Source organism: Taudactylus pleione, unplaced genomic scaffold, assembly GCF_031769625.1.
Source record: "Taudactylus pleione unplaced genomic scaffold, aTauple2 ptg000098l, whole genome shotgun sequence".
Lineage (NCBI taxonomy): Eukaryota > Metazoa > Chordata > Amphibia > Anura > Myobatrachidae > Taudactylus > Taudactylus pleione.
The window spans coordinates 25,648-47,784 of record NW_028284500.1 but is presented as its reverse complement, the minus strand read 5'-3'; the positions used below and the strand labels follow the sequence as shown (position 1 = coordinate 47,784).

At 44.0% G+C, this 22,137-nt stretch overlaps 1 protein-coding gene across 1 annotated transcript in view; it reads right to left on the bottom strand.

Annotated features, from left to right (window-relative positions):
• ARHGAP17 (Rho GTPase activating protein 17) overlaps positions 1–18,715 on the bottom strand; it is a 31,301-nt gene extending 12,586 nt beyond the window's left edge. Inside the window, exons 1-13 of the mRNA XM_088470325.1 lie at positions 18,683–18,715; positions 18,507–18,611; positions 16,970–17,046; positions 16,709–16,820; positions 15,838–15,914; positions 14,506–14,617; positions 14,094–14,162; positions 12,769–12,850; positions 12,014–12,141; positions 11,571–11,682; positions 4,668–4,749; positions 3,350–3,430; positions 2,564–2,677 (exon numbers count right to left, since the gene is read on the bottom strand). Of these exons, the coding sequence (XP_088326451.1) occupies positions 2,564–2,677; positions 3,350–3,430; positions 4,668–4,749; positions 11,571–11,682; positions 12,014–12,141; positions 12,769–12,850; positions 14,094–14,162; positions 14,506–14,617; positions 15,838–15,914; positions 16,709–16,820; positions 16,970–17,046; positions 18,507–18,611; positions 18,683–18,715 (1,184 nt within the window). The remainder of the gene's footprint in view (positions 1–2,563; positions 2,678–3,349; positions 3,431–4,667; positions 4,750–11,570; positions 11,683–12,013; positions 12,142–12,768; positions 12,851–14,093; positions 14,163–14,505; positions 14,618–15,837; positions 15,915–16,708; positions 16,821–16,969; positions 17,047–18,506; positions 18,612–18,682) is intronic.
• Between the last annotated feature and the right edge of the window lie 3,422 nt (positions 18,716–22,137).

The window sequence follows — 22,137 nt, the reverse complement described above, 5'->3', positions numbered from 1 at the left end:
ATATATATATATATATATATATATATTTATAATACATACACACATATACAGTCAGGTGCATAAATATTGGGACATTGACAGAATTTTCATATTTTGGCCTCTATTCACCACCACAATGGCTTTAAAATGAAACAAACAAGATGTGCTTTAACTGCAGACTTTCAGATTTAATTTGAGGGTAATTACATCCAAATCAGGTGAACAATGTAGGAATTACAATGGTTTCTATATGTGCCTCCCACTTTTTAAGGGGCCAAAAGTAATGGAACTATCAACTCAAAAGCTATTTCATGGACAGGTGTGGGCTATTCCCTCGTTATTTCATTATCAATTAAGCAGGTAAAAGGTCTGGAGTTGATTCTAGGTGTGACATTTGCATTTGGAATCAGTTACTGTCGACTCTCAATATGAGATCCAAAGAGCTGTCACTATCAGTGAAGCAAGCCATCATTAGGCTGAAAAATCAAAACAAACCCATCAGAGAGATAGCAAAAACATTAGGTGTGGCCAAATCAACTGTTTGGAACATTCTTAAAAAGAAAGAACGCACCGGAGAGCTCAGCAACACCAAAAGACCCGGAAGACCACGGAAAACAACTGTGGTGGATGACAGAAGAATTATTTCCCTGGTGAAGAAAAATCCCTTCACAACAGTTGGCCAAATCAAGAACACTCTCCAGGAGGTAGGTGTATAAGTGTCAAAGTCAACAATCAAGAGAAGACTTCACAAGAGTGAATATAGAGGGTTCACCACAACATGTAAACCATTGGTGAGCCTCAAAAACAGGAAGACCAGATTAGAGTTTGCCAAACAACATCTAAAAAAGCCATTACAGTTCTGGAACAACATCCTATGGATAGATGAGACAAAGATCAACTTGTACCAGAGTGATGGGAAGAGAAAAGTATGGAGAAGGAAAGGAACTGCTCATGATCCAAAACAAACCACCTCATCAGTGAAGCATGGTGGTGGTAGTGTCATGGCGTGGGCATGTATGGCTGCCAATGGAACTGGTTCCCTTGTATTTATTGATGATGTGACTGCTGACAAAAGCAGCAGAATGAATTCTGAAGTGTTTCGGGCAATATTATATGCTCATATTCAGTCAAATGCTTCAGAACTCATTGGACGGTGCTTCACAGTGCAGATGGACAATGACCCGAAGCATACTGCAAAAGCAACCAAAGAGTTTTTTAAGGCTAAAAAGTGGAATGTTATGCAATGGCCAAGTCAATCCCCTGACCTGAATCCGATTGAGCATGCATTTCACTTGATGAAGACAAAACTGAAGGGAAAATGCCCCAAGAACAAGCAGGAATTGAAGACATTTGCAGTAGAGGCCTGGCAGAGTATCACCAGGGATGAAACCCAGCATCTGGTGATGTCTATGCGTTCCAGACCAGGCTGTAATTGCCTGCAAAGGATTTGCAACAAAGTATTAAAAAGTGAAAGTTAAGCTGCATACACACACAACGATTTTGTTACCAACGATTTTATGAACGATTTTCTGTCAGATTATCTGTCAGATTTTTTAAAGTGTAATGAACGATTTTTTTTGACCTACAAACGATTTTTGCATATTAACTTAAAGAAAATCGTTGAGTTGACAAGTCTGACTGAACTACAAACGTGAACGAGCATGAACGATAATCGTTCATCGTTTGACTCAGAAAGTGAACGATTTTTTCAAACTATTATCGTTAAACGATATCGTTTAACGATAATTGTTCAAAAAATCGTGTGTGTATGCAGCTTTAGATTTAGGATTGTTTAGTTTGTCCCATTACTTTTGGTCCCTTAAAAAGTGGGAGGCATATATAGAAACCGTTGTAATTCCTACACCGTTCACCTGATTTGGATGTAATTACCCTCAAATAAAATCTGAAAGTCTGCAGTTAAAGCACATCTTGTTTGTTTCATTTCAAAGCCATTGTGGTGGTGAATAGAGGCCAAAATATGAAAATTCTGTCAATGTCCCAATATTTATGTGTGTGTGTGTGTATATATATATATATATATATATATATATACATACATACATACACGTGTTACATTTATCTATAAAAACCCTTTTCACATGTCTGCAAAAATTTAGCCACGTCCCAGATATAATTTATTCATGCATGTTAATAAGACTGTGAACATCCCATGCACTGGCTGGAGTACGCTTACTGTGCTCCTGACTGACTTCCTGTGACACTAACAAACTAGAATGCCAGCTTTCCGCTCATTGGCTGTGACTGATCACAAGGTCAGTAACATTGGATTTTCAGACCACAGGACAGCCCACACTAACAGCAAACTTACATAATGCCGAAGGCATTAGAGCAGAACGTACTGGACAAAGTGATGGCAGGTGTACACTTTACATTCAGTTTACCAGAGAACCCACCAATGGCCCTTATTTTAGGAAGTAATAAGCCCCTGCATGCAAGATCGCATGCCGGGCATCTCCTAACTAAAGTTGAAACTGGCTGTGCGATTTTACACCAAAACCAGAGAAAACCAGGATACTGGCCATAAATTAAGTGTATGCTGCTAACGGGCTCACCCTGTACTTACCCTTCATGCTTTGCCCAGAGCAAGTTAGGACCTAGCACAATTGCAATGTTGCTGGGGGTCATCTTGTTAACATCACTACTGTGACTCAGCTTGGCCAAGAATTTCACCAGATACCTGAAAAACAGAAATAATCCATCTGTAAATAATGTTCTGTGCCTCCCGAGGAGCGCTAAAGTGTACCTGACGCTTACACAGACTGGAGGCAGCCATTTTGTGCCTTACGCCTCAGTGCTGTCAACAGTACCTAATGAACTGATGAAAGCATTCTCGTGTCCAGTGGTTTAGGATACTAGGGAGTGTAGGCGAGTGTTCATTGCTACTAAAATGGCAGACACATTAGACTGGCTCATGATATGTTTGAAAACAGTGATATCCCCCATAAGGACGAGTGTGCATTTAGCAGTCATTTTATGATATTGACTTTGTTCTGTAAAACTCCTGATAGCCTGTTGCCTGGTGACATGGCAACAGCGCCACCACGCAGTCAGGAAGAGGGTAGTACTGCAAGTGATGATCATACAGTTTCAATGAATTAGTCTTTAAAGGGGTTTTCCCACATACTCTTCCATTCCCTTTTATAAATAAAATATTACTGAGTAGAGTGTATTATTTGTAGTGCAAATAATACACATTATTTGCACTACAAGGCTGCCCCCACAAAAATGTGTAAAATGCCATAGGCAAGCTTTCTGAGAGCGGGGTATAACGGAAGGTGCTATAACTCCAGCCCTGCTCCTCCACCCACCCCATAGGATTTTGTGTTGACAGGGAAGTCTGGTAACTTACCTGAAATTTTCCAAGTTTTGTTTGGGAAGTTTCTGGCAAACAACCCATAGGCTCTGCAGCTTTGTATTCTGGTCCGAGACACTGTGGAGACGACAGATCAGACAAACGTTGCTATACTATAGGCATGTTTCAGTGGTTACAGACAGTACGTAATGTGCAAAGATCCAGAGCTTGCGCGAGGCACCGAGGACGCCGCTGTCTGTAGTGCATAAATGGGAGACAGCCAGCACAGCACTAATTTACAGTATCTGCTGCTCTTCTGGCATCTCCAGGTCTCACAGCGCGGACGACCGATCCTACCAGGAAGAGCACCAGGGATTTCACACTCAAAAACTATTGTAGCCACAAAAAAAAAAAGGGGGCTAAGTGAGTGATACTCTAGAAGCACATTTATCACTGTCTGGTTATCAGTCACCTGACTACAAGAGAAGGCACTTACTGAATTTCAGTCAATGTAAAAGAAGTGAAAACTTTTAGGAGACTAAGCTTGTTAGGCTGCAGTCCATAAACATGGAGGTGGGAATAGAAGCACAATGTATCAAGGGTTTGCCAGTAGGCAGGGTCCGAGGGATTTGTATTCATCATATCCCATTTACTTATTTCTATATAGTTAAACAAGTATTGAAAAAAAATAGAAAACTAGTACAGTACACATTACTAGTCCAAGATAGAATGAAGTTCTCTGGATGGGATGCGGTCAGAATGCCGACAGCCAGGATCCCAAAGGTAAGTACTGGGGTTAGGGTAAAGGTTAGGCACTAGGGTGAGGGTTCGTTTTAGTCTTCTGGGGGGGGGTTAGGTTTAGGCACTAAGGTGAGGGTTAGTTTTAGGCTGCAAGGGGGGTAGGTTAGGTTTAGGCACTAGGGGGGTAGGTTAGGTTTAGGCAGCGGGGAGGGAGGGTTAGGTTTAGGCACTAGGCGGATAGGTTAGGGTTAGGCAGCGGGGAGGGAGGGTTAGGTTTAGGCACTAAAGGGGTAGGTTAGGTTTAGGCTGCGGAGAGGGAGGGTTAGGAGTACTTACCGTTAGGCGTCGGCATTGTGCCCTGGTTGGGATGCCGGCGTTGGGATTCTGACCGCCGGGATGCCGAGTGCCAGCATCTCGTACCCATCCCCTCTGGATGACTGTTCATGTCAGTGGCAGATGAACGTAGTCACAGAGGTAAATGATCCCAATACAGTTTGTTCATTCCATTTAGAGCACTGCTCATCTAAAAGAACTAATCTGAACGAGTCCTTAAGTGACTACGTCAGATAAACATAAAGGTCGCTATTCTGTGCCCTATGTCTGGAGCTTTATAAATTATTAAGGATCATCTTACTTCCCGGCAGCGGTCCACTCCTCGTACAGGCCGAAGGTCATCAGTGGTTCCGGCAGCTCACGCAGATAAGACTTTAAGGCCCCTTCAAAGGAAATGGCTCAAATTAAAATTTTTAAATGCAGCTCCCTGAAGGCCCATGTACTGATCTATCATATAAATCCATATTTGTGTTCTACTTTTAAAACTGTATATTTAACACTATAATGTATGATTTTTTTCTACTCACTGTTAAATCAATCAATTTCACTGAATGCAATTGGGGGGGGCACGTCTAGCCCTGGGATCCCGGGGGGCACTGGTAATGAATTAGGCCCGATATGTAAAGTTGCCGGTATTATAGCTCCTCCCCTGTATACGCCTCCACCGATAGGTGCTTAGTTTCGTAATTAACAAAGTCCATGGGATTAAACAGAACTAAGCAATCAAACCAGAGAAACAGAACAGAGCAGAAAGGTAGAGGTAACGGAGTGTACGCCAAATGGATTCAGAGAAATGGATGTAAAGTAAAGTACAAAAATCCACTTTTGGGAAGTACCAAAGCTGCCCCTAGAAGAGGGTACGCTCAGACATGGCTGCACGCAAAGTGATCATCCAAAGATGGTGTCTTTGGAAACACAGGCATTGAATGAGGAACAGGTTGCTACTCAGCACAATGATTTGACAGAGGCTCATTGTCACACTGTCCAGGAGGTTCTAACCGATCCATTATGCTATCTGGAACCGATACAGGCCTGTCAGAATGTAGCGTCAGTCCAGCTTGCCACAGCAGGTTTAATTTCCGCCAACCATTCCACAGTCAATCCTGAGCAACCCAAGTCCGGAGATCCTGCATACCAGTCTGAGTGGTTCTCCTCCATCTGCACGGGACCCCGGGCAGCATACAGCACCATCTGCTAACATTGTTTATACACCGGACATAAGTATACCAGACTAAGAGTTACATATGCCATCTTGAGACAGCGGGACGCCGCTAGTATCATTCTCATTTATACCAACATTAAGGATATTAGCAAATTCACAGCAAGGACTCAGTTGCAGCGGGCAACACTTGCACAACATATATACAGAAAGATCCAGTTCCAAGCAGTACCTTTTTATGAATGATTTTCAGTTACTTATGTATCTGACCGATATGTAAGTTTGTTATATGTCTTTTTATACCCAGTAAAGCATTTTTGCACTGATTATATTAGTCATTAATTTAAGACCAGCAATTTATATTGTATACGTAGGATTGTGACATTAGGATAATTCAACACAAGACCATTATATAGAAGGTTGAGTGCTGTATATTTTTACCTTATATTGAGAAGGGGAGATAGCAAGAAGAAAATCTGTCTTCGCTGTCAACCACCTAAGGTCTACTGATTTCAGGGATTCAAATGCGGGAGCCTGTAGAGCCCTGAGAACCAAAGACAAATCCCATAGAGCTACCGGAGGGACAAAGGGAGGCTGACCCCTCAGAACATTCTTAGTATGTCAGATGAATGGATACAATATGCATAATGGATATCCTGCAATAGGATGACAATCAATAGGTAACTCGATTTGTATTCCACATTAGTGGATGTGTACCTGTGTTCTCCGAATGTGTCCATGCCTGGAAAGCCTTTCGTAAGAGAATTAAAAAGCCGGCCGTGATTGTGCTGGACCAGCACTGAATGTGGAGAGGCCTCTCCTACGTTTTCATACGATAGGATCCGTAATGTCTGACAGATGCCGTTGGCTGTACAACGATCACAGATTTACACTGAGCCGCTATACAGCAGAGCCTGTCATTACCACGCAGACTCATTGTCCAACAGCCGACTTTCCATCCACTGCGCTGATCCAACTTTCACTGCGGAGCAGCGTCTTTGCACCCCACGTGCATATTGTATCCATTCATCTGTCATACTAAGAATGTATCTCAATTAAGCTACAGTTATACAATTTATATTCATTTCTGCAATGCTGGACCATCACTCCAATTAGATTTTCACCTGTTGTCTTGGTTACGTGACTTTTTGCTGTTGACTCTAAGGAGATATATTTCGATCCCACACCGGTTTTGTCTGGACTATTTTTTTCTTTTTATATATATATATATATATATATATATATATATATATATATATTTTTTTTTATTATGTGGCTACATTGTTGCTTACTCATTGAGTTTATTTAGTGGTATGAGCCACTCGTTTACACGTAGGTCTGTCAGGTTAGGTTGTCTACCAACTACATCTTGCACCTATAGGGTCTGTGTGTTATTTTGTGTGTATATTTACATTTTAATCTATCGTATTTTGGACATCAAATATATTCATATTGGTATTACAGTGCTCCCAGTTTTTGTTTTCTTTGTTCTTGCTCTTGGTAGGGGTTTGCCACCCCCGTTTGATGAGCTGCAGTTTTATACCCATCAGATTAATACTGAAGCGCCCAGCTTTTTCTCCCCTTAGAAAATTTTTTCAGGGTGTTCTGAGGGTTCAACATCTGGCAGCGAGGCGATCCTTTGCTGAAACCAGAGTGCAGGTGCCTGAACTCTCGGGGTGGCCAGACGGAGACCCTGGTCTAACCCAGCCTGGAGAAAAGCAAGCACTCGTGAGACCCTAAAAACTTCAGGATCAAATTCTCTATTACTACACCATTGAAAATACGAGAATAGAACCACAATGTATCAAGAGTTTGCCAGTAGGCAGGGTCCAAGGGATTTGTATTCATCATATCCCATTTACCTATTTCTATATAGTTAAACAAGTATTTAAAAAAAAAATAAAAAAAATTGAGTATCAGTTAGACACGTTTGTACGGTATACAGTACTAGTCTAACATAGATTGAAGTTCTCTGGATGGGCCAGAATACCGGCGTCTAATGCCACCTTTCCCAAATAGGAGGCTGCCTCCTTGATATAGGAGATAATCGTCAGCTGCTCCCTGAAAGCCTCTGGAAGAGTATTTTCCAGTGCCCCTGACCATTCCTCAATGGCCTTAAACACCCAAGCTGAGGCCATGGCCGAGAGGGTAACAGCTCCTGAAAGAGAAAAAAACGTCTTGAGACAGGCCACAAGTCTTCTATCTGTAGGATCCTTAAAGGAGGAAGCAGATGGTATAGGCAATGTGGCGCTCTTAACCAGATGTGCCACATGAGCATCCACAGTAGGCGGATCCATTTAGCACATTTGCCAGGTTGGAGGGGGTATAAAGCTGTAACTTTTTTTGTAACATGGAATTGCTTCCGCCATAAGTTCAGAGAGTTGCTCCGATTTGGGAAACTCAGCCTTAACGACCTTCTGGCGCTTGAACACCGGAGCCTTCCTAGATTCTGGTTCTTCACTATCTATGTTTAAGATAGTTTTGACTGCCCTAATTAGGGAGGGAACATCCACTGCTGCCAGATGGTCCTCCTCTCCTGAGAGAGACTCTTGAGAGTAGCCCTGTACCTCTTCAAAATCATCTGAAGATGCATCAGAATCTACCAGCTGGACGGACTGATCGGAAGAAGCCGACCGCCTTCTGGTTTTAGGTACTACCGGCCTGCCTGCTTGCAGCATTTGCTGATACGCAGCAGGGGACGGAGCCATACTCTGGCTTGAGTGGGCATAAACATCCATCCAGGACAGATGCATAGGAGGCATAATCATAGCAGGGTGTAAGCTGCTGAGGGTACCCCATAGTAGAGGTCGGCATAGGTGTTGATAAACTGTTTACAACCTGCACCATAATCTGAGAAAGGAAGCCCAAGGGGGTTCCTGCCCAGGAGCTGGTAGGCTGGACTGATGTGGTGACTCCTTATAACAGCGAGCACACAATCCATCCTGTAGGAAATCCTGAGGGGACAGGCCATACATGAAAATAGCACAGGGGCTTTAGTCTCCTGTCTCTCCTTATCTTTAGACATAACAATACAATGTTATGCAAAATACAATGTAACAGTGTACGCCCCCAAAACAACCCACACACCTGTAGCAGAGGGTTATGAGGAGCAATAGCAGTGATAGTTATAACTGACAGTTATTCAGGAATACAAAAGGCAGTATAACACACAGCAGAACTTACACAAGTCAAATACAATGATACAATGCAATGATAAATATATATATATATATATATGCGCAATAGGCTCTTAGTCAACTACGAAAAGCACAAAGGCTTAGTAGGATATTGAGCTCTCTATAACCTGGCCACCAAAGGAGAGGTATACAGGGAGACTGACCAAACCTCCTGAGATTCGCAGCTTCAGTAGAGTACCTGAAAGTGGTCTCTGAGCGTCTCATATAGGGAGGCTTGGAGGAGCAACCCAGACGCGGGAAACCTCATCTCTGGACCAGTGTCTGGGCTGGGGGAGGGGCTGCCGGGGAGAGCCTACCTCCCCTAGGCTGTATCAATCCACCGGGCGCACTGGCTTCTTACATGGCTGCCGCCACTGTATTATCTGCCCCGATGGTCTAGTGAGAGAAGCAGTCGTCCCTGGTTCCCAACAGCGGCTTCCGGGGAATCTCCACTGCTGGTGGTACGCAGACTGCCACGTGGTTCCCCGCAAGCGGGGAACCACCTTACCTGCATCCCCGTGTCTTCCGGCTGCAGTCCTGGGCCCAGCGTCTACTCAAACTCCACTGGCGCCCACTGAAATCACCAGTTCCCTCAGAAGGAGCAGCAGCACGGGCGTCCATCCAGACGCCTAGAGCTGCTTACTCATAAAATAAAAACAGAAAACAAAGTTTGGGACTGCCTAAGCAGTTCCCTGTTACAAGGTGCACTGATCCTGTGCACCAAAAAAAAAACCTAATAGCCTGTAGCCAGGGGCGGGATATATATGGAGCAGGACCCAGTGCATCCTGGGAGATAAAGCTTTAAACGGTTTGGTGCCTGGATCACTCCAACCACATACCCCAAGGTCATTCCTGTGGACCCTGTGGAACCCAAAGAAGAAATTCAGATTCCAAAGACTTGATTGGCAGTATCCGTTAGCCCAAGGTTAAGCCCTACATGTGAACCCGTGAAACATAGGAATGCAGAGAACCTCATAAAAAGAAAGAATTAAAAAAAAAGGTCTAAACCTAGGGAGTGTCAATCAATATTTCCTGGAATAAGATTAAGCAGTTTCCGTACACCCTATAACATTTTTCGATGAGACCCAATTTCTAACCGCAAACATTTTCTATAAGATATTCTCAAATAGCACCATAGCATGAAGTATAATGGCCTCTACAACCACTTAAAATTAGCCAAGCTAAATCTTGATGGTAAATAGACTAAGGGGTCAATCCAATTAGGTGTGAATTGCGAGGTGCTGTTTTCTCTTCGAATTTGCATAGCGAATTCATTTTGCAATCCAATTACAGCTCGCACTGTACCAGTCAGACTGAATTCACATTTTTCCATTCGCACTTCCCTGAGGGTGAGAGATGGAAAGAAGAATCTTTGTTTTAAGCTTAAAATGTTGGGACACCATGCTGAACCCCTTGGACACCCCCCTAATGACTAATTAGGCAATCGGAAGTTTCCAATTAGCTTAAGTAGTCCAATAATTACATGTAAAAAAAATGTCCTCAAAATTACCCCAAAATCAGCTTTTAGGCACCTCAAAATGTAATTACATTGTTTTAATTTGAAAATGTTTTATTTATTTTTTTACAATTTTTTTTTTTCTTCGCATTTTTTGTTTAATTCGGTTGAGATTAATCTAAAAAAGTTTTTTAAAAACAAACAAAAAAAAACACAAATCAGCCATTTGACACCATTTAAAAACCTTCAGTACTTACCTAATGCCCACAAGCAGCCTGCTATACGGTCCTGCTAACAAAATTATCTATTTTATTTCTGAGCGGTTTATGGGAAAAAAATATTAGCCCGCTTAGTGGTTAAGAAGTTAATGCTCACTATATTACATATATTTCCAGTGATTAGTTTATGCTTGAGAATTTGTAGGGCAGTGGTTCCCAAACTTTTTTGAATCACGGCGCCCTAGAGTATCAGCATTTTTTCCACGGCACCCCTGGGCCAAAAGTTTATTATTGAGAAATTCATCCAAAAAATAAATGAAGTAAATTGTGCTTATGCGTCACCCTTAGGTTCAGTTATGTGATGGTTGACAGGGCTGAGCTTCTTTTTGACCACATATTTTTTGATTGGAAGTCATTAGCCTTGGTTTTGCCTATCCCACCGACTAAAAATCACTTTATTTGGTGCTGGATCACCCTAAGGCACCCCCAGGGTGTCACGGCACCCAGTTTGGGAACCACTGGTGTAGGTTAATGTTTTTGGAACAAAACAGGTTACTATTCTTCCCCTTAACTTCATGAAAAATAGGACTGATAGATGTGTCCTCATACACCTAGCCTCAATACGCCACGTGGCGCCTGACGCCTGGCGCGAGTGAGCAGAGCTGAGAGATGAAACCTCTTTTTCCCTGGAATGTGCGTCTTTGCCGCAACACGATGCGATAAAACCGCTTCACGAGATTGCAACTTACTCACGTACTACAAAAAACAAACTAAGCACCTATTGGTGGAGGTGGTATAGAGAGGAGGAGCTACAATATAAAGAACTGTGCAGTGTACATTGATCGCCTACACCAGCACCCTCTCTATACACTATAAGGTTAGCAGTGTCTGTGAAGTGGGAGAGATAAATAAGAGCACTACCACACCCTAGCTTTATTTCCCATCAGACACTGTGCCAGTCAGGTCATAAATCTCATAGCCCAGCACTCGGCAAACTCTCAGAGTAGGGAAAAATCTTTGTTTTAGTTTGACAACAACATATCCGTAATTTAGGGCTGACTCTGCCTTAGGCAACGTGATTGAACACATCCCAAACATTACGCAGCACAAACATTAACCAAATAAATAAAAATGTTTAATGGGCAAGGATGCCCCCACCTGCACACCGCTACCCCTGTTTAGATCTGTCCCTCACCTGCAACAGCGTGTGGGTCCGAGTAGAACTCTTCCAGTTGGGAGGCCGAGCAGTCCAGGGCGGCTTTGAGCTTCTTCAGTTTGGAGGCCCCGGCTGCTATCCTGAACAATCCCTACAGACAGAATGGTCATTAATGGGGGGGAGGGGGTCATAACTGTGACCGTTTTACTAAACCAGGTGACCTAAAACATATTGGCTAAAACCTGTCCTTCTGCAACTTCTACGTAATAAAATATATATTTGTTTTCCATTGCTTTGCACCTTTGGTAGCAGTGTCCATTTTTCTAGTTGGGAAACAAAACATTACTGAAGGAACAGTATAAAAACATTATTTTCTATGTATATACGTCGAAGCAGATGGATTCATACATTTATCTTGAGACCACTATGAAAACCACTTTTGTAAACTTGTAAAACATTTTTTAAAAAGTCCCGCTGCCCACCTCTTCCTTCATCCCGGTTTCAAGCAGCATCATCACACAAGCTTCAATGGGGAGCGCGATATCCCGCGAACTGCGCTTCAAGTGCTCCTCCAGTACCGTGCCGAATGCAGGCTTCTCAGTCCATTTATCTGGGGCGAGAGGAGACACGTGACAGAGGAGGCACCATAGGAAAGACAATGAAAGATCTGAACAACTAGATGACATTAAAAAAAAAATTGGCATTTGAAGGAAATGCAGGAGGGAAACACACGCGTGTCGTGTGGAAAGCAGAGGCATAGAAAGGCACGGATTGGCCCAGAAATAAAGCTGCCCCATATATGAACAGACAAAATGGCCACTTCTATGTTTTATATTAGCTGCAGGCCGCTGTCATTGGCCAATCAGAACGTCTGCCAGGTGCTGACTGGGATTGGCAGTAGTTTCACGCAGGTACCACCCCCATGATGGCGCCATCCAGATTTAGTAATGGGCTATATATAGACACACACAAAAATCACTGCATTAGTCATACCTGGGAGATTCTCCTCAGCATAAATAATAATATGGAACATAAATCAGAGTATAAAATTTGAAGACTGCAGAAACACCAGACGGATACAGAGCAGCCTCCAGTCTGCCAATCCCCGGCCAGCAGTGGCAGCAGAGTGTTAGAGACATTGCCCACTCTAGTACCCAGACAGTGAAAGGCACAGGCAGGACAGGATCAAACCAAAGCTGAGAGGGGTGCAAGGAGCCAGGTGGCTGCGGGTCTTTACCTTGTTGGGCCTGGATTTCGGGTAGTGCTTTTTCTAAGACAGCTAGTGCTTTTCTATGGTATTCTGCTTGAGCCTCTAATAACTGAAGACAGAACCCACACAGAAAACAAAACACAATGAGTACATGAGACAAGTGAGACACACACATGCGGTGTACAAATCATGGGAGACCCTGTAAAACTGCTCTGATTGCAAAGTGTTGGCAAACGTTAACCTGGAAAATTCTGGTTCTCCCTATAAGGTATGAGGGAACCCCCATATAAGGGCTATTTCACTTCAAATGGTTACTACACAAATAAAAGTTAATTGTCAGTTTGCCCTGAGCTACCCTAATAGAATAGATAGAGACCCCCATAGCTGGATCAGGGCACTGATCACCTCTATTGTACTGACCCGACCTGTCTGAATTTTGCATGCATTAAGTAACTATGCCCCGTCACTTATTAGGAGACCAAAGAGTCCCATAATGAAACTTGCCACAGTAAAAAGTATAATACAAGGATCATCTAATACAATTAGGAGTCTAGTTACTAAGCATTGTTAGGAGACTGAGTGAAAAGTGATAAGAAAGTGATAAGGTGCCAGCCAATCAGCTCCCAACTGTCACTTTTCAAACACAGCCTGTGAGATGGCAGTTAGGAGCTGATAGGCTGGCACCTTATCACTTTTCACTCTGTCTCCTAACACTGCTCAGTAAATAGACCCCTTAATCTGAAGACCAGTTGGTGGATAAGTGCCCCAATAAGGAGAGTATCTTTTCTCTTGTGACCACTTTGCATAGTCTGAAGACCAGTAAGCCTATAGAAAGAAGAGCCTAATGCTGGGTACACTCTAGGCCGACGAACGGTTGATATATTGTCCAGTGTGTACCCAGCTTTACATTAAAGAGCTAATAACGCACTAATACATAGGAGTACATCTTTCAGGGGCTTATCAGGCCGATACGACAGATATCACATAGAAGGTTCTGATCATGGTGGGAGATATCTTCCTATCGATAGCAGACCTCCGGCTGGTAATCCCATCCGCTGATCTGATTATTGATCCTTTACACCAAAAATCCACTACTGTGAGGCTACCAGAAGAAAATTATGAAAGCACGGTCTTCTTGCGGTCTCCTCGTGAACCCCAACACAAAAGTGAAAATGTCTGGGATGTAGATCACCATGCATACATGGCCCCACTGCACACAAGATTGCACTTTGGCTGACCATGGAACACGGTGATAAAATACCCAACTTTGGCCCCATAATTAGCTGCAGAGACATTTACCCATTCTGTGCCCACAATACTCATGCAAAGCCCATTACCATAGGTAGACTTACCGTGACAAAGTATTTACCGTACTCCCCTTCCCTGGAGACAAAATTGTACATATCGGCGGCCAGCTGATCCTATAGGGAGGGAGACAGGTGGGATGACATGGGCAGTACAGGCCTAACACTAGCGTATACTTTGCAGCAAGGCTCGTAATGTTTCTCATTCCGAATGAAATAAAACATTTATGCAGACACAGACAAGCCCATACACATACCTGACACAAAGCCTATTCCTATACAAATGTCTGTGCATATAATATAGATTTAATATTATACATATAATATATATATATATATACACACACATACATGCACAGATTAATAGAACATGTGCCAGAACATGAACCGAACACACGCCTGAACAGTGCCCTATGTATAACGATAGACGCATTGCCGGCAGTACTTGCCGTACGCACACCTTGCATTGCTCCATTTTGTTAGCTGCCTCGTCCATCTCTTCTTTCAGAGAGTCCATTTTCCCTGGCTGCATTTGGAAATTAGTAGTGGAGGATTTCTGAGCCTGGTTGTACCTATGGAGAAGGCGCTGAGCTAGTAAATGGCAGTAGGACAATGGGAAAACCATCACGTCAATCCTTTCTACTGGAGGGCACAACGCTGGCACTGTGCTGGCATGGAGTTACATGGATCGCTACGGGATGATTATACAGGGTAGCGGTTATTGTATCTTATAACTATAAGGTGCAGAGTAGATGGAAATGGCCTCAAGTACTTATGATATGGCTATAAGGGACACTGGTCAGTATACTAATCGGTAATACATCAATAATACTACTGGTCTATGGGGTGGTTCTACTAATCTGTTTATATCACCACTACTGGGTGTAGGGGAGACGAAGAACCAAAAGTACACTGCAGCAACAGGAGGAGAGCGTAGGGAACGCTGCAGCAACAGGAGGAGAGCGTAGGGAACGCTGCAGCAACAGGAGAGCGTAGGGAAGGCCACAGCAACAGGAAAGTGTAGGGAAGGCCACAGCAACAGGAGGAGAGCGTAGGGAAGGCCGCAGCAACAGGAGGAGAGCGTAGGGAAGGCCGCAGCAACAGGAGGAGAGCGTAGGGAAGGCCGCAGCAACAGGAGGAGAGCGTAGGGAAGGCCGCAGCAACAGGAGGAGAGCGTAGGGAAGGCCGCAGCAACAGGAGGAGAGCGTAGGGAAGGCCGCAGCAACAGGAGGAGAGCGTAGGGAAGGCCGCAGCAACAGGAGGAGAGCGTAGGGAAGGCCGCAGCAACAGGAGGAGAGCGTAGGGAAGGCCGCAGCAACAGGAGGAGAGCGTAGGGAAGGCCGCAGCAACAGGAGGAGAGCGTAGGGAAGGCCGCAGCAACAGGAGGAGAGCGTAGGGAAGGCCGCAGCAACAGGAGGAGAGCGTAGGGAAGGCCGCAGCAACAGGAGGAGAGCGTAGGGAAGGCCGCAGCAACAGGAGGAGAGCGTAGGGAAGGCCGCAGCAACAGGAGGAGAGCGTAGGGAAGGCCGCAGCAACAGGAGGAGAGCGTAGGGAAGGCCGCAGCAACAGGAGGAGAGCGTAGGGAAGGCCGCAGCAACAGGAGAGCGTAGGGAACGCTGCAGCAACAGGAGAGCGTAGGGAACACTGTAGTAACAGGAGAGCGTAGGGAATGCTGAAGTAACAAGAGAATGTAGGAAACGCTGCAGTGATAGGAATTTGTTACTGACATAGATTATATGTTGATGTATATTTAGTATGTTTTATTCTAATTCCCACGTATACCATCTCTCACCTTGCCCGTGCAGAATCCCAGTCTAGCACCAGTTTGGCCAGCTGCTTCCTCAGCTTCTGTATGTTAGGGATATCTACCTGGAGTAGGAAGAAGTAAATATACACCCTGCTTAGAGACAGTCGCATGGCTATAACTAAACAAGGAAAATGGCTGCAAACATTTCACTTTCAAACTATATTTCATATTTCAATGATATATTGTCTTCACCAGAGGAACTTTTATCTTCCTATTATAGTAGGTGAAATAACAGAGCTTTCTCCTATCCTGAATTCAACAAACAAAACTATACCCAGCTGTCCATGTAATACCAAACTCATCATCCTCAGTCAGTCCGGCTCAGTTATAGCTGAAGTATTCCATGACACAGAGTTGTGGGTTAGGGCAACGCAGACAGAAGTACAGATCTGCCCCACATACATCTATCCTCCGTGCGCTACAAGTCTCGCCACACAACGCGGGAGCTCAGTGTGACTCTGTAGCGCCGAGCGTCTTTTTACCTTGAAATGCGTCTTAGTCACACACATGTGAATATATAGCACAAGCAGCTTGTTAAATGCTACGTTACAGTGTCAGTGGCTGTAATGCTGTAACGTAGCGCTCAGCATACAGATGCAGCCGCAGACGCACACAGAACATAGCCATGCTGTATTTATCATTTTACATCAGCAGAAGCTGCGTGTGCCATCTATTCCCATTGTTGTGTGAATAAGACGCACACGAAGGTAAAAAGACGCACGAACAGATCCTCGCCTCTAGTGAGTCACGCCACAGCATGGCGCGACTAGACGGGCTGTTTAACGCACCAGGAGGCTAGATGTATGTGGACCCATCTGTATAATGGTGTATGAATGACTTTTGGGCACAGATTTACCTCTGTCAGTTGATTAAAGGGTTCCAGGATGTCTTTCTCAATCTGGATCTCATGCTGGGAGAGCTCTTGGGCCAGCCGCTGCTCCGCGTCCCCGCACGAGTACAGGGTCTTCCTGCAGGACAGAGCATCTCAGTTCTGCAGTGTTCTCACATACAGTGCCGTGCACGGGATATAGGGGAGTGTGACCCTACTATACATTATTCTGATACGTAATACTAATCACAATGGCATTATAGGGACAGGAAAACAGCAGGAACTTACGTTAATAGCGTTTCATCATTGAACTGCGCGCAGCCATCTATCATAGACTGAGACACACCCATGAGAGGGAGCTTTTTCTACAAAAGGAAACAAAAAGTTAATCCTGACCACAAGTATGTCTGGCCCATTTACGTGCACTTATATAAAGTCATTTGTCCACGCTCAGCAGAGTCCGACTCCATACCCCTCCGGCTAATCTGATACTGCAAGTTCTACTGGATATGAGACACATGACTTTAGGTTTTGTAGCCGATTATTGTCTGGGATGATAGCGCCACAATGACAATCCCTGCACACTGTATCTGTCTTATGCTGGGTACACACTGGCCGATCAATTGATCGGCCAATATATCGTGCCCCCACAATTAGGCCACGCCCCCTACCTGCCCCCAGTCCGGCTCGACCCGCTGCAGCAGCAGATAATGGTCGTTCAGTGTGTATGAACGACCATCATCTGCAGATATATATACCTATATATACCTTTAGGCTGGGTACACACTAGACGATTGTGAAAAACGATCCGACATTGTTAACGATTCCCCTTGAACTTCCGGACAGACGATATAGTGCATACACATTAGATGATTTAAAAAAAACGATCAAACGATTTATCGTTCAACGTTTAAATCGTTCCATCGTTAACGATATGTCGTTTGGTCTCGTAAAACCATAAATCCATACCACATATCGTTTGGTTGTGCGCACACATTGAACGCTATGCTGCAAATCTTAATATTGCCAGATTGGGCTGCATGTACAGACGACAAAAGAAGTGTCTTGCGATGCGCGGGAGTGCGCATTGTACATGATATAGCGCATACAGTCTAGACGATGCGAACGATATATTGTACGATCCGGACGAAATGTACGATATAACGTCTAGTGTGTACGCACCTTTAGGTTAAATATATAACAGTAACATTCCCATCCAGCTACCTGCTCTTCCTATCCTATTGTTATTTGCTTAGTTATTGTAATGACTGAATTACATATATACATACAAATATATAAACATATACACATCTATTTATCTAACTATATATACTTATATTTGTGATGTATATTATTATTTCTCTGAAGTTGATCGGTAAGCATAGGCATAATAAAAACCTCAATGAAATATAAGTTATAAAAGACAAGTACGTCCATCAGAGAACAAATGATGAAAGCACCCCTTAAGCTGGGTCACGCTTGTCTTCACCCCCGGAACAGCTGGGAGGCTCCCAAAAAACACTTGGCGCTCCTGGCCTCTTGGAAGATAGGGCAAGTCTCCCGGAGCATAAATCGGCATTGTACAGCTGTGGGTGTGTCCACGATGACGCACACCGCTCACCTATGCGCGCCACACTCACCGTTGTGAACGCACAATCGGATATACAAACTATACGATGTGCATGATTTACCGCTCGTATCCGTGTCAGTACGATATATCGTATAGTGTGTACCCAGCTTTAGACACTGAGGATGGTACCCTGCTCCCTACTATGGCCACATCTAGAACAACATTATGCAAACTTTATCTGAGAAGCAAACTCACGTATCTCTTGTCGGGGTCAGTGCCAGGCTGCCCCTGCAAACAGAGAAGGAGTTTCTTGTGTGCATTGTGACACACCAGACGGACGTTGTCAAGTCTTCTTTCAATCTAGAATATGACAAAACATGTTAGGTCAGCTATTTCACCAGATATCATATACTGTATTATATTCATCCAACATGTTCAGTCAGGTCCAGAGCCATTAAAGGCATGTTTGCCCTTGCCCATAGCCTAACCAGACACGTTCAGGCACATCCATAACCAACCCGGACATGTTCAGCCACATCCAGTGCTAATCCCGGGCTCTCAAGACCCACTATTCATCAAAGCCTACCAGCTCTCATCTTAACTTACTGCTACATACTCCTTCCTCCCTGCCTACCCCTTCTGTGTCACACCTGTTTGTCTGTCCCTGCCCTATAGAATGTGAGCTCTTATGAGCAGGGCCCTCTACCCTCTTGTGCTTCTCCTAACTCTACTTTCATCTACTTCTTACTCCCCACTAGGGCACCTAACACTTGGCTGCTTTGCTCTGCTGCTTATCTGGGTGTTATGGTCGCGAATGTAGCAATGTATATTATCCATGTCCTGTATTGTATTGCACTGTAAGTCACTGTAATGGTGGGTACACACTACACGATATGCTCTCTGAGCAATATGGTGTAGTGTTGTCCCCGGCAGGCTGCGCCCAATGTCGTTCATGACATTGAGCACAGCCGCTGAACAATATCATTAACGATATCGTTCAGCGCCGGGCTCTCTCCCCCATTCCCCAACATGCAGCAACCTGACGAGATCGTCAGGTTGGCCTGCATGTCAGCCCGATGAACGATGATGACGAATGATCCGCGGGAACGCGCGTCGTCGTTATCGTTCATCTTTTTGGGGTTAAAAATGGACGATAAAGTGGACGACTGAACGATAACTATATCGTTATCTTTCAGTCGTCCACTTTATCGCCCAGTGTGTACGCACCATAAGGCAACCTATTTGTTTATGTGCTTTGTAAGGCGCTGCGGAACACTTGTGACGCAATATAAATAAATAATAATAATAATAATCCAGGCAGTGTCTTCATAACAGACATACGTTTATTTAATACATACAATACGTGGGTAGCTAGATCTTTTTCATGCAACATTAGACAAATGTTTCTGCTTTATGTTAATGTAAATACAGACCAATACATTCCCTGGCCACCAGGAAAAACAAAAACAAACACAGCACATTTTACATAAGACAATAAAGTGCTAAGGTCTTTACAACACATCAAACTCATAGTTAGAACGTCTAAAGTGACTAGAGCATACATACACACAGCTCCAAGCCACAGCCACCCCACATCTGGGACCTCTGGAGTCACACCCAACAAATACTATAGGTAGCCAAACACCGGACGGCAATACTGCTTGACCCAAGATTTGTTTGCTTGGTTACACATAAAGATGTGTCCTCCTCACTTGTCTTTGCTGCAGTCGCGCCAAACAGCCCCTCTCGGCACGCTTGGTCCCGTGAGACTCTGCTAGCACCTGGCATCTACTTTGCCGAAAATGTATGCGAGTAGAACCAACCAGGAGACTGAATATTCATTTGATATGTGACACTTGTATAAAAAAATGTGGGTATAATGGGCGCTGATGTAGGCACTTCAGAGGTGAGTATAGATCTTAAAACACACAAGATGTAACAGCGGAATGCAATTGGTACTTATAAGCAGCCTCTAAAAAACAAATAGTCTCTTGGTTGGTAACTAAATTAATAAAAACAAAAATAGCGGCGCTGTAAATCTATACAATCCTGTTAAAACAAATGCAAATTTTGTAAAAAAAAAAAACTAAAGAACTAGAAAGAGCCGTGTAGGTGTTTATCATTAGACAGAAGATTTCTTATTTATTGTTCACATATAATGTTAAAAATACATATACTGTATACTGTATGTCATAAAGCACAGTTTAAGAAAAAATACTTATAGTTGAAAATCACTTCTAGACATTTGTCAGCATTCTAAAACTTTAAAATCCATGCACATGCTACAATCTTGATACAATAAAATTACTATTCAGATAGAATCAATATTAGCTACTTTTGTAGCTGGCAGTAGAATAACCAGAGATCACACACTCAGTCAATATGAATTTTGCCTCATTAGGTCTAATAATTATATCCAGATGACTGGAATGGATGAGATGAAATCACTGGGGATGTGGTATTGACTGACAATGTTTTGGTAGAATATAGGGCCTGATTCAGACCCGCTCGTGCGGCGTGCGCAAACCCCAGAGGGAGCTCAAAAAGCACTTGCTCCGTGGCTCATTACAAAAGGGGCGGCTGTCGATGTTGATTGACCACTCGCCCCGTTTTGTAGGGGTGGCTTCACAAACGGAGGCGTTCCCAAGCGAATGTCTGCCGTTTGTGGGCAGCCCCACTGACATCACCAGTGATGTCAGTGAGAGAGCTTCCGGCTCTATTAGGGTCTCGTCGCAAGCCCGATGGTCGCAATGGTCTTGACCATCGCGACCATCATCCTGGCCGCTCGCAATAGCTGTGGGTGGTCACCCACAGCTATGCGAGCGGCCAGGAGGCCGCAACTAAAAAGACCAGCGCCCGCCTTGATTCAGAGCGAGCGCTCGCTTTTTGGGAGCGCCTCTGAAGCAGGCCCATAGTCCACTATTGAATATTAGATAATAAACTCTGTGACTAAGGCAGCGATATTGGGGTGGGCTCAGTAGTGATGAAGATGTCATCAGCGGTAAGTGGTTAAATAAAACTTATGTAGCGGTGTCTCTCCCAGCGCTGATGTAAATGATGCAATGTTATAGTGTCCCACTCCGGGAAAAAAATGCAAGCGGGTGGTGTCTATGTTCCAACTCGCCCGCAAATTGACATGTATTGGCAGCATGAAAGTTGTCGCCCAAGGTGCACTGGTGTCCAGCCCTTGTAGGGGAGATGTGATGTCTGCCAAATTGTGCATCTGCTTTGGAGCAGGTGAAAGAGAACTTTGCTGGCCACTGCATCTTATTTTGTTCACAACCAAGACACAGCAGTGACGGAGCAGCTGCCCTAATTGCGTGTTACGGCGGCCAGCCACACGTGGCACATCTCTGGACTTATGGGAGTACCCTTTAGCACTGACGAGTGCGGGGAATGTAAGTTTGCGGTGAGCTAAGGACAGTACGGACGGGGAGAATAGCTGGAAGTGGAGCTGCAGTCAGGTCATTTCGTCTGTCCTACATGGCCAGGAGCACAGCAGCAAGTCACTATACACCTTCCCAAACTCCCATTTATACGTTCTGGGCCAACGCAAGTGCATACCTACCAGTGACATTTGTAGGTTTGCTGGAATATTTTTTCTAGTGATACATTTACATCAAGGTCAGCTGCTCTAATTAACCATATTAAATTGGATATTCATCCATGTGAGTTGATTTTGCACAGTTATTGCTGAAAAATATAATGTCCATATTTATGTCCTTTTGATGGAAGGCTTTTTTAACTTTATATTCTACATGTTATGTAATAATGGATATTAAATTTATTTGTACAAAAACCATGAGTTGTATTTAGCTTTTTAGTATTGGCGCTCCAATTAAATTAAATGTTGTGTTTGTAGCGGTTTTCAGCTAAAAAAAGAGAA